Raw genomic sequence first — 13803 nt, forward strand, 5'->3', positions numbered from 1 at the left:
AAAGAGTCTAGCCAACAAAAGGAAAAGGTCATACTTATTTCAGTAAAGCCTCCTGCAGAACCTATATACAGGCCCGTCAATATTAATTTCACGTAACCTATAATATCTCTAAATTGCAATGTGATTAGATGAGTTTTCACCCATTTTGTTGCATATATATCGATACAATATGCTTAAAGAATCCACTCAAATAATTTTGGAGTTGTTGGGGAGGAGTAAAATGCACCACTGCATTTTCCCTCTTGACTCAAATGATTGCTCCCAGTCACATTTAATAGGATTATGCAGAGAGGAGAGCATTGGAGACATATACAGATTATATTTTCCACTAGTTCCTCACATCATCAGATGTTCACCATCTACTCTAATCAGTGGATTTACAAATTTACTGCACATGGACCAAGTAGAAACTGAAGTTGCCTTGTTAATTGGATGCACACTATAATGTTGCGACAATCTGGTGCATTATGGTAGTTTGAGAGTTTGCACAGAGTATCCCCGTGCTGGACTTTTTAAAAATAAATTTAGAGTACCCAATTCATTTTTTCCAATTAAGGGACAATTTAGAGTGGCCAATCTACCTAGCCTGCACATCTTTGGGTTGTGGGGGCGAAACCCACGCAAACACGGGGAGAATGTGCAAACTCCACACGGACAGTGACCCAGAGCCGGGATCGAACCTGGGACCCCGGCGCCGTGAGGCAGCAGGGCTAACCCAAGTAATTTCCTTGTTACTCTTGTTATGTTTGCAGAACTGCTTCACAATGTGATTGGAAGAGGTTTACATACCAGGATTTTAAGCATATAAATATTGGCACCTTGTGTTTACAATCCTCGCATCACTGATTGCACTTTAAATTGTTTATTTCTTGATTAAGAACACAGGCGCTATATTCTATCATAAAACGCACCAACCTACACACTGCCAACAGTGTAAAGGTCTGCAATCAATGGGACACAAACATTTGGAATGGGATTGCAATTGCATTTCTAATTTTAATACACAATGTAGCATCTTATGCAAGCATTAGCACAATTAAGAATACTAATGTCAGCCTAATTGGACAGCCTGGGTGCTGGGTATTCACACATATTTAATACATTCAATTTATGCATAAAATCTAGGCATTGCACTTGGCTGAGCACCTCAAAAATATTAAATGCTGAAATACTCAGCAACTCAGGCAGCATGTGGGGCAGAGAGAGAGAGAGAGAGAGAGAGAGAGAGTTATGTTTCAGATCAGTGTAAAAACATCAAGGTTTATGGAACTTCGGGGATTATTATTCTGTACACAGACCACCAAACTGCAGTGGCAATGACAGGAAATCAGAGATGCAAGTGTAAGGAACATCTGTGATTATGGGTGACGTTAATCTGCATATAGATTGGGTGTGTCAAATTAGTCACAGGACAATAGAGGAGGAACTCCTGAAGTGTATATATGAAAGTGTTCTGGGCCAATACATTGAGGGACCAACAAGGGAACAGGCCATCTTGGACTGGGTATTCTGTAATGAAAATGGATTAGTTTGCAACCTTGCTGTGAGAGAACCCTTGGGGATGAGTGACCATAATATGATAGAATTCTGTATCATGGACGATAGTAAGGTAGCTGATTCTCAGACTAGGCTCCTGAATCTCAATAAAGCTAACTATGATGGTATGAGGCATGAGTTGGCTATGATGGATTGGGAAACATTACTGATAGGACAGTGAACAGGTAATGGCAGGAATTCAAGGGACAAATGGGTTGGAGAAACTTGGTTTGTTCTCAATGGAACAACGGAGGTTGAGGGGCGACCTGATAGAAGTCTACAAGATTGAGGAGCATGGACAGAATGGATATTCAGAAACTTTTTCCCCAGGGTGGAAGAGTCAATTACTAGGGTGCAGAAATTTAAGGTATGAGGGGCAAGGTTTAAAGGAGATGTACGAGGCAAGTTTTTTGTCCACAGAGGGTGGTAGGAGCCTGGAACTCGCTGCCGGGGGAGGTAGTGGAAGCAGATACGATAGTGACTTTTAAGGGCCGTCTTGACAAAACATGAATAGGATGCGAATAGAGGGATATAGTCCCCGGAAGGGTAGGGGGTTTTAATTCACACGGACAGCATGGTTGGTGCTGGCTTGCAGGGTCGAAGGGCCTGTTACTGTGCTGTAATTTTTTGTTCTAACTCCAAAAGTTGTTTACTCCTATTTGGTGCAAGAGTAGAAAGGGAACCATGGCTTACAATGGAAATTAGAGATGGTATTCGATTCAAAGAGGGAGACAAGTTAGCAAGAAATGCAATAGACCAGAGGTTTTGGAACAGTTTAAAATTCAGCAAAGGAAGACCAAGGGACTGACTAAGAAGGGGAAAATACAAAATGAAGGTAAGCTAGCAGGGAACATAAAAACTGACTAAAAGTTTCTATAGGTATACAAAGAGAAAAAGATTGACAAAAAACAAATGTAGTCCCTTAACAGTCAGAAATAAGGGAATTCATGTCGGGGAACAAAAATAGCTGAAGAACTAAATTCGTACTTTGCTTGTCTTCACAAAGGAAGACATGAATCTTGAACCAAGTTCTGTGAAACACCCCATGTTTTACTGAGGAGCTGAAGGAAATTAGTATTAGCAGAGAAGCAACAACAACATCGCAAGAATGAATTAAAATTGATATTGAAATATACATTGATTTAATAAAAACAACCTCCTGTATGCAATTAGAATTAGATATAGCTCTTGGGGCTAAAGGTATCAAGGGATAAGTGGGGACGGCGGGATTAGGGTATGGAACTTGATGATCAGCCATGATCATAATAAATTGCGGAGCGCAGGCTCGAAGAGCCTAATGGCCTCCTCCTGCTTCTATTTTCTATGTTTCTATTAAATGGTTTTAGGGAAATTAATGGGGTTGAAGGTGGATAAATCTCCAGGGCCTGATAATCTTCATCCCAGAGTACTTCAGGAAGTAGCCCTAGAAATAGTCGATCCATTGGTGGTCATTTTTCAAAACTCTTTGGACTCTGGAATGATTCCTACAGATTGGTAGCTAATATAACCCTGCTTTTCAAAAAGGGAGGTAGAGAGAAATCAGGGAGTTATAGACCAGTGAGCCGAAGTAGGGAAGTTGCTACAGTCCATTATCCAGGGTTTCATAGCACAGCAATTGGAAAGCAGTGGTATAATCAGACAAAGTCAGCATGGATTTAGGAAAGGGAAACCGTGCTGAACAAATCTACTCAAATTCTTTGAAGATGTAACTAGTAGAGTTGACCAGGGAGACCCAGCGGTGGTTTACTTAGACCTTCAGAAGGCTTTCGATAAGGTCTCACATAGCAGATTACTATGTAAAGTTAAAGCACATGGGATTGCAGGTAGTGTCTGGAGATGGATAGAAAGTTGGTTAGCAGACAGGAAGCAAAAGGTTGGAATAAATGGGTCTTTTTCTGATTGGCAGGCAGTGACTAGTGGGGTACCAGATGAATCTGTGCTAGGACCCCACCTGTTCACATTATATATTAGTGATTTGGACGGGGGAGCTAAATGTAGTATATCAAAATTTGCAGATAATACAAAGTTGAGTGGGAGGGTGAACTGTGAGAAGGATGCAGAGATGTTTCAGCGGGATATAGACAGGCTGAGTAAGTGGGCATATGCATGGCAGATGGAAATAAAGTGGATAAATATGAGGATATCCACTTTGATAGCAAAAATAGGGAGGCAGATTATTTGAATGGGTGTAGACAGAGAGGTGGATACTCAGCGAGACCTTGGCGCCCTCGTGCATCAGTCGCTGAAAGTAAGAGTGCAGGTACAGCAGGCAGTAAAGAAGGTAAAATGGTATGTTGGCCTTCACAGCAAGAAGATTTGAGTATTGGAATAGGGATGTTTCACTGACCACACCTGGAGTTTTGGTGTTTTTATCTGAGGAAGGATGTTTTTGCATAGGGAGTGCACCAAACATTACCAGGTTGATTCCTGGGATAGTGGGACCGAAATATGAGAGACTAAATTGGTTAGGATTATAGATTAGGAGTTTACAAGAGTGAGGGGGGTTCTCATAGAAACTTATAAATTCTAACAGGGTCAGACAGAAAGAATGTCCCCAATGGTGGGGAGTTCAGAGCAAGGAGTCATAGTTTGAGGATAAGGGGTAAACCTTTCAGGACTGAAATAAGGAATTTCTTCACCCAGAGTGGTGAATTGGTGGAATTCACTACCACAAAAACTGGTTGATGCAAAAAAGTTGTGTAATTTCAAGAAGAAATTAAATATAGCTCTTGGGGCTAAAGGGATCAAGGGATACGGGAGAGGGGAGAAACAGGATCAGGGTATTGAACTTGATCATAATGAATGGTGGAGCAGGCTCAAAGGGCCGCCTCCTGCTTCTATTTTCTATGTATGTTTCATTTGGCACTTTGAGAACAAAGGTCGCAATGCTGTAGAGTAGCTTGTGGGGTCTGTAACTTTGCTTTGCAAAAGGGTCTAATAATGGAGGAAAAGCAGAGTCCAGAAGATGTACCATAGAAGACAGCCAATAGAAATGAAATAATACTTTAGAGCAGAGTGGAATACCGATGCAAAAAGGCACTAATATAAGATGCATTTAACGAAGTGCCAGAGCTGATCTCTCAGTTAACTCTTTAATTACATTACCAAACTGGCAGAAAACACTCACAGCAACATTTCCAGGATCATCAAAAAACTGTTAAGGATCATTAAAAAAACTGGGGAAGAGCAAGGGGTGGAATAATTGACGACTCTTTCAAAAAGTGAGTCGACTGGCCTCCTTTCTGATTCTATTCGAACCGGTAACTATAGGCCGGTGAGCCTAACGTCTGTGGTGGGTAAAGTCTTGGAGAGGATTATAAAAGATACGATTTATAATCATCTAGATAGGAATAATATGATTAGGGATAGTCAGCATGGTTTTGTGAAGGGTAGGTCATGCCTCACAAACCTTATCGAGTTCTTTGAGAAGGTGACTGAACAGGTAGACGAGGGTAGAGCAGTTGATGTGGTGTATATGGATTTCAGTAAAGCGTTTGATAAGGTTCCCCACGGTCGGCTATTGCAGAAAATACGGAGGCTGGGGATTGACGGTGATTTAGAGATGTGGATCAGAAATTGGCTAGTTGAAAGAAGACAGAGAGTGGTAGTTGATGGGAAATGTTCAGAATGGAGTTCAGTTACGAGTGGCGTACCACAAGGATCTGTTCTGGGGCCGTTGCTGTTTGTCATTTTTATAAATGACCTAGAGGAGGGCGCAGAAGGATGGGTGAGTAAATTTGCAGACGACACTAAAGTCGGTGGAGTTGTAGACAGTGCGGAAGGATGTTGCAGGTTACAGAGGGACATAGATAAGCTGCAGAGCTGGGCTGAGAGGTGGCAAATGGAGTTTAATGTGGAGAAGTGTGAGGTGATTCACTTTGGAAAGAATAACAGGAATGCGGAATATTTGGCTAATGGTAAAATTCTTGGTAGTGTGGATGAGCAGAGGGATCTCGGTGTGTCCATGTACATAGATCCCTGAAAGTTGCCACTCAGGTTGATAGGGTTGTGAAGAAGGCCTATGGTGTGTTGGCCTTTATTGGTAGAGGGATTGAGTTCCGGAGCCATGAGGTCATGTTGCAGTTGTACAAAACTCTAGTACGGCCGCATTTGGAGTATTGCGTACAGTTCTGGTCGCCTCATTATAGGAAGGACGTGGAAGCTTTGGAACGGGTGCAGAGGAGATTTACCAGGATGTTGCCTGGTATGGAGGGAAAATCTTATGAGGAAAGGCTGATGGACTTGAGGTTGTTTTCGTTAGAGAGAAGAAGGTTAAGAGGTGACTTAATAGAGGCATACAAAATTATCAGATGGTTAGATAGGGTGGACAGCGAGAGCCTTCTCCTGCGGATGGAAGTGGCTAGCACGAGGGGACATAGCCTTAAATTGAGGGGTAATAGATATAGGACAGAGGTCAGAGGTGGGTTTTTTACGCAAAGAGTGGTGAGGCCGTGGAATGCACTACCTGCAACAGTAGTGAACTTGCCAACATTGAGGGCATTTAAAAGTTTATTGGATAAGCATATGGATGATAAGGGCATAGTGTAGGTTAGATGGCCTTTAGTTTTTTTTCCATGTCGGTGCAACATCGAGGGCCGAAGGGCCTGTACTGCGCTGTATTGTTCTATGTTCTATTTTCAATGTTCGTCCACGATGGTACATTATGCTGAACATTCATAAAGACACTTCAGGAAAATGTATAAATATAATGAATATATTTAATAGTGTTTTTCCTTTGTTACAGTTGTATACAATGTCAAATGTTTAACTTACTATCTCCAAGTGATATTTAGTGGATGAGGCACATACGTATGCTGGTTGCCTGGCTGCAGGATTTCACAACAGCCTGCGAGCACAAAGAGGCTTTCGGCCAGCAGAATCCCAAGTACTATGTGGACACTGCATGAGAGTCTGGTATTGCGATGTCTGCTTTCTACCACCTCATACCATGTTTTGTACACCAGGAGATTCTTTGGAGGGCAATGGTGTGCCTCTTAAAACCTCGGGAATTCTCCAGCAACCATTCACTTAACAACATCCAAATTCATTTCCTCTTGCTCTGCAAAGTTCTTTTCTCGAATAATTATGCTCTGATCAAAGATGACAATAATAATAAGCATCTTTTAATAAATATCTTTATTAGTGTCACAAGTAGGCTTATATTAACACTGCAATGAAGTTACTGTGAAAATCCCTCAGTCGCCAGACCATAACGCCTGTACGGGTACACTGAGGGAGAAATCAGCATGTCCAATTCACCTAATAAGCATGTGATTCAGGACTTGTGGGAAGAAACTGGAGCACCCAGAAGAAACCCACGCAGACACGGGGAGAACGTGCAGACTCTACACAGACAGTCACCCAAGCCGGGAATCGAACCCAGGTCCCTGGCACTATGAAGCAACAGTACTAACCACTGTGCTATTGTGCTGTCCCAACCTGACCCCAGACATTACAGACTTACTGGGATTTTGGGGCACCAGGGAGAAACTCCTGCAATACTGGCAGTAGCTACCGATGCGGGCGTGGTGTACAGCCATTGGTCTCCAAATGGTCAACAGCTCAGAGACGGGACTTCCTCCTGGAGACAAATGTCCCATCTTACAATAATTAAAGGGTCATTGCCCAAAAAAGTAAAGCAGAATGAGCTGGCCATGAGTTCATCTGACATTTCGACTGGGGTACGGGATGTCCACCCTCAAATGTATAATTCAGCCCCATCTGTGTTTGCCTTCCATGTGATTATGTTTGAGAAGATCAGATCTGTTTCTTTCTCACTGGCTAACCTGCTATACGAGAGATATATCCTCATATTATAGTCCACAGAAAGGAAACAGCAAAATGGCGCACAAAGTAACAGGTTTTCTATTGTCAAAGAAACCCATTGCACTGCACACCAATAATTACTATTCTGACAACTATTAGGATCCCAGCTGGTGTTACCACTGGACAAGTCCGATCCTAGGGTGGAACCAGGCCGGACAGATCCTCACATTTATTTTTGTTTAGAAGCTTGGAAAGCAGCTACTGAACAGAGTCTGCTAATGAACTTTTAACAAAAGAAGAAAACATTAAATATTGACTATATAACATTACTCCTTCACCCACAACTGTACTTTTACACATATATAAGTATTTGTACGGATAATACAAGTTACAAAATCTACCCTATACTCTTATGTTCACAGTAAGTACACAGTCCAGTAAACCAATAGACAACCTTGGTCAGACCCGCAGGTGGGTATCGGAAGGGTCTTGAAGAGATTGGTTGTGGCATTACCCATCGCTGGAAGAAGTCCCCAACGGCCGAGACCGATTGTATAGATTGCCGACTGCGGGCAGTCCCCGGTTAGTTGCGCAGTTTGAGGCTATGGGGAGCGCGAGGCTGGGCTGTGTGCTGGTCACCGCGCAAGCGTGGAGGAGTGGGACAGGTGTCCACGTGGACAGGCAATACTAATGAAATGAAAAGAAAATCGCTTATTGTCATGAGTAGGCTTCAATGAAGTTAATGTGAAAAGCCCCTAGTCGCCACATTCCGGCGCCTGTCCGGGGAGGCTGGTATGGGAATCGAACCGTGCTGCGGGCCTGCTTGGTCTGCTTTAAAAGCCCAGTGAGCTAAAACCCTAATGGTGGTGGCCCCAGCTTGTAGCGGCGCTCTGGTGCTCATCCTCTGCGCACTGCTCAGCTCCTCCCCCGCCACCAATCGGCAATATGCATGGTCAAGCTGTTCAACAGCTGCCACAATGTCCGCTTGCACTCCCATGACGTGAAGTACTGGTCGGGAAATGGTCAGTAGTCTGTGACTGGGGTGGATGCAGCTACTGGACAGTGAGGGAGAAGCCAAACCAGGTTTGTCAGCCAGAAATACCGATCAAACGAGGCCACTCAATACGGCTGACACAGGTCAACACTGGAAGAAACCTACACAGTCATCACTTTGTGTCGGCACTCTCTGGAAACCAGAAAGTCAGTGCTTTTGGTGAGAACGGAGATGATGATGACTTGGGTGTTTGGATAGTGCAATACAGTGGAACGAATAATAAATATTGTGACATTGTGTGCGTTTGACAAGTCACCTCATCTCGTCTAAAGTCATAGATTGTAAAGTAAAAACAAGATTGTACTTTTTTTCTATACTTGTTTAAATTTCTAAAGAAATGAATATATATTTAAAACAAAGTTTGTGTTAATATAAGGATACGCATGTTCAACTGAAATTGTTTAATTTTCAGTGGTAAAATGTCATTTAAAAAAAACAGGTGTTGGTAATAAAGTTTCAAAGCAAAAATAAAGAATGACAGCTGCGACAGGCTATAAATATGAACAACTGAGTATTTTTGCCAGATACAGCGACAGAAAGTCACGTGCCCAGAATATACACTGATGCCATGCGCCCTGTGTTTTGGGTGCAAAATCATGGAGGGGAGATTCCTCCATTTTGTAGCTGCTAGCAAGCAAACAACAGGACTGTGTGAAGAACAGAAGATGTATTATTTTGTAATAAGGAAAAGGGGACCAGAGACACAAACAGGCCAGGATCCCACAACTGAATCTGCTGGAGAGAGTTTCTCAGAAGAGTCCACGGCATGAAAAAGCAGTGCTGGCGAGAGCTGTTAAGAGTCCCACGCGTCTGGTGAACAACCCATAAAGAAGAAACTGAAATCGGGAACAAAGCAGTACAAAGACGCTTTCTTGAGATATTGCTTTATTGTGCCAATGCAAATCAGGATTCAAAACTCACGTGCATTATATGCAGGGGAGTCCTGGCAAAGGAAAGTTTAAAACACTCAAATCTCCAAAGGCATTTGAAGACTAAGCACGGCGAGTTCGAGGACAAACCACTTGCCTTTTTTCAAAGGATGCAGCGAGAAGTTAAATCGTGAGCTGAAGACCGAAGCATATGTGTAGCATTGAATGACGAAGCAAGTGAGATCATGAGGACCAAGCAAGTGTGATTGTGAGGACCAAGCTGGCTCACCTGTCACAATTAAGGTAAGCAATAATGGTGTGTCGCGATGGTCAGTCAGCATGGGTCATTAACGTCAGCCGGCATGGGTCGTGAACGTTGGTCAGTTGGTAAAAGTTGGTCCCGTGAAAAAATAGCTTTAAAAACACGGCCCTCAACTACTTCAGGGGTCATATAAACTCATTAAAAATGCAACTTTACAAACAGTTCTAGACCTATCTGCACTCTAAAATGAAACTAGACCCAGATTTCACCTCTTTAATCCACAAATAAATACAAATTAAACTTAAATTTAAAGGATAAAGCTTACTCCTCATACACACAAACACAACTTACATACCTATCTCTATTTCCTAACACACCTCTATAGACTTTATCATCTCTTAATCATTTTTGGTAAGTTTCAAAAAAATTAACCACGTATTTAAGGCATCAACAAATGTGAAAGAAATGCAAGTAATTCTCAGTTTGGAAATGGACAGAGGATGTTCAGGTGAATGATAATTTCACCTGCGCTTTGCTCTACATAATTCTAATTCCTGATCAATTTAAAAAGGTGAACACTGAACGATACCATCAATCTTTAGAAAGGAGGGGAAACTAGATCTTCGTACAATTTTACGATTAGAAACGAGGAGAAAAAGATGAACTCAGCAACACAATTGAAAGGTTTAGAAGATGTCCACTGAATTAAGCAAATTCTGTCTCCAAGTAAAACCTAAGTTGCTCACCTGGAAGATCTCGTCCTTGTGTGACTCAAAGGAGTGGAGCTTTAACTTGAGATTTCGAAGGTCCCACAATGCCACCGTCTAGAGATAACATAAAGGTTGCAATTTTATATCACAAAAGTAATTGATACATGGTCACAGTACTTTTAGCACATTAAAACCAATGATCTGAACATAGAAAACAGCCCATGATACAGAATTACTACAAGGAATCTTATAGAAACATAGTACATGAACTGTAGAAATTTGATACGGTTTCTACAGAAACCAAGAACTTTTCACCTTGTCAGCAGAGCCAGTTGCTAGGATAAATTCACTGTATGGGTTGAAGGACAGACAGTTGACTTCAGCTGTGTGTGCATCCACAGAGTGGCTAGGTTTTGAAGTGTTATTTGACCTTGTGTCCCAGCTGAAAAGAAAGATTATATAAATTTAGTCAAAGCTAAAAATCTTACAGACAACATTGCTTTTTGTACGTTCCATTTTAAATAAGACAACTTATATTTAGCATTCTGAAATTTCATATTATTATAAACAGGGCCACTTCTCATTATTTTCACAAGTTACAAACCTGTCATACTGAACAACAGTTTAACTTTTGCCCAAAATGAGCAACAACTACTTTTCAACTTCCTTTTATATATAACATTCTAATTGGTAAGCAGATTAACTGCTTCACTTTAATTTTTCTAAGTCTTTATTAAAACCTATATAACCAGTGTTAGGTGGAAGTACTAACTGGTTAGCATCAGTCATATGTAGCAACAAGCCTCAGGTTCAATCCCGATTTGAGGAGTTAGCTGTTCTCAAGCGATAAAATGCTACAAATGGTTTCTGTGACTTTGGCGAAGGAAGAAAAATAAAACACCAAGGATTCCTGTTCCTGATGCTATCTGGTGACTAATGCTGGAAAGGATATATCCAGAGGAAGAAGGTGAACATAGATGTAATGTCTTCCTTAACAAGTCAGCTACTTACACTCACCTGCTAGACTCACACGTGAAGAACATAGATTTGCGTGAGGTGCCAGCATGAACCACACCTTCAGGAAAAGGTAACTAGCAATCCAAGGTTAAAAAGAAAACAATCCCTACTTACCTGAAAAATCTAGCAAACTAACTGATGCCAACTAACTTGATGCCCAAATCATGATTTAGTTTGTAAAATTTAACCATTTAGGTTGTATGCACAATAGAATATAAAATGGTCGGGTTCTTCTTTGTGAAACATTACATATTATTGTAACAAAAACCTCAAAAAAGTTATGACAGTTAAAAAATGAACAAGAAGATTAGTTGCTGTAAGTTTTGCTCACTGCATGAGAACATGCATTACTTCGTACCATAGCAGACCAGAATGATTACCACTTGGGACAATGCTGCCCATAGAACAGCTGATATGAGTTTACAACAGTGGTATTCATAATGTGGTCACTGGTGGTCCCCTCTCCCTCACCTGTAGCCCTCAGCAGATGTGCTGCTCCATGTGTCTCTGGGCTGCCATCCACAGCCTGCCAGCTCTGAGATGTTGCCAGAGTCAGGATATATATCAAAGAGAAAAAGATAGATATTGGGATTATAGGTCTCAAATGAAAAGTTGGTGAATATCTCTGGTCTACAGGAAGTAACATCATACTTTCCTGTTGCTTATATGGTTACAGTCTTTCATTAAAATTGGCATGTTATTTTGTACTCACATCATGAGTTTCTGGTCATCTGCCACAGATCCAAACAAGGATTCATGCAATAAATGCCAGGAGACATCTTCTACAACCGCAGTGTGGCCTGTAAAGATTGTTTTAGCGTCTACTATCTTTCCTTCTTTTGGACCTGCACTAATATCCCAAAGACAGATAGTCTGTGGAAAAAAAGTATACAGAATTTATATTAGCAATTATGCCCATTTGCTGGAGAAAATCTCTCACTTAGCACCAGCCTGCAAACTTAAAACAACTAGACTGAAGCACTTGTATAGATATGTCCATTTAAGAACTTTTGTTTTGAATCACACAGCAATTCTTAAAATCTTGAGGTTTACAGTGTATTTTACAATCAAGGTTTTACTGAACTGATTACAGTGAGAACAAACATTTCCAGTTTTGCTAACAATGCATGCTTAAACTATCCTATGTGAGCCATTCAAGTGTTGACAGGTGCACAACAGGTCAAACGGTGAAGCAATATGTGCACCTACATGATCATCTGAAGCACTGAGAAGATGCCCACTTAGATTTGGATTCCAGGAAAGTCCATATCCTTCTTTCTGATGACCACGCAGTCGCAGATCAGGATTACACTCACCACTTGGATCTAGCTCAGACAAAAGATTAGCTCCAGTGAGACTGAAACATAGAAATCTATGTAGTGTTAAAGTCAATGTCACATCACTTTAGCACTGTATAGTATCGAAATGTTTAGTTTTTGTTTAAAGAACAAGATGATTATTTAAACCATGTTAACTTTGGTTCATGAACCAATTTCAAACTAATCAATACAAAACAAGTAGTAAAATTACAGTGACTGAATGTGTTGTACTTAGTCAAGGAAAGCATACCTCAACTGTTCGAAGGGGTATGCTCACTCCTGGACAAGACAAAGAAAAAGTGGGAGGAAGAACTAGGCAGGGAGATGGGGGACACTTCTGGATCGGTGCACTGCACAGGGCAAACTTCACCTCCACATGCGCAGGGCTGAGCTTCACACAACTAAAGGTGGTGCACAGGGCACATCTAACGAGAACACAAATGAGTGGGTTCTTTCCGGAGGTGGAGAGAAAATGCGAACAGTGCCAGGCAGGCCCGGCCAACCACACCCACATGCTCTGGGCGGGCCCCAAGCTTGACGGGTACTGGACGGCCTTCTTTGAGGCCATGTCCAGGGTTATGGGAATGAGGGTGGAGCCTTGCCCACTAGTGGCTGGCTTTGGGGTATTAGAGCAGGTAGAGCTCTTCATGGGGAGAGGGGCTGACGCCCCAGCCTTTGCCTCTCTGATGGTCTGCGGGACACTCCTGCTCGGCTGGCGATCGTCAAACTGGCTGTCCAACCTGACGGAATTTCTCAGGCTGGAGAAGATAAAGTTCGCAATCCGTGGATCGGAAGAAGGCTTTCACAGGAGGTTTCAAGACCTGTTTATGGCCAGCATTCGGTGAAGTGAGGGTGAGGTGGACACAGCAAGTCATGGAACAAGGAAGAAAGAGAAAGGGTGCCGGGGGCCCGGGGTGGTGGTGGGGGGGGGGGGGGAGGTAACAAATGCACCCAAGTGAAACACAGGAGACAGGCAGAGGGGAGGGAAACAATAAGAGACTGGTTTGCTGGAAAATTAAGAAATATTTTCGTTAAGGGGGCTATTGTTACAGTTGTCGATTGGAACCTCTTCTCTTGCTGATATATGTGTTAGTCTTATTTGGCCCTGTGAATCTGTGATATAAAAAATATTAAAAGTTGAATTTAAATACTTTTTAAAAAAGGAAAGCGCACCTGCAAAACTGCTAAAGAAATTGTATTATATATTTTAGAAACCCAATGTTAAGGTAGTATTTGTTTCAACAATAAATTGCATTTATATAGCACATTT

At 41.9% G+C, this 13803-nt stretch overlaps 1 protein-coding gene across 1 annotated transcript in view; it reads right to left on the minus strand.

The window, feature by feature from the left end:
• LOC119969213 (histone-binding protein RBBP7) overlaps positions 1 to 13803 on the minus strand; it is a 55821-nt gene that overhangs the window by 15319 nt on the left and 26699 nt on the right. Inside the window, exons 5-8 of the mRNA XM_038802517.1 lie at positions 12424 to 12539; positions 11927 to 12087; positions 10513 to 10639; positions 10234 to 10311 (exon numbers count right to left, since the gene is read on the minus strand). Coding sequence (XP_038658445.1) covers positions 10234 to 10311; positions 10513 to 10639; positions 11927 to 12087; positions 12424 to 12539 — 482 coding nt within the window. The remainder of the gene's footprint in view (positions 1 to 10233; positions 10312 to 10512; positions 10640 to 11926; positions 12088 to 12423; positions 12540 to 13803) is intronic.

Source organism: Scyliorhinus canicula, chromosome 7 (genome assembly GCF_902713615.1).
Source record: "Scyliorhinus canicula chromosome 7, sScyCan1.1, whole genome shotgun sequence".
NCBI lineage: Eukaryota > Metazoa > Chordata > Chondrichthyes > Carcharhiniformes > Scyliorhinidae > Scyliorhinus > Scyliorhinus canicula.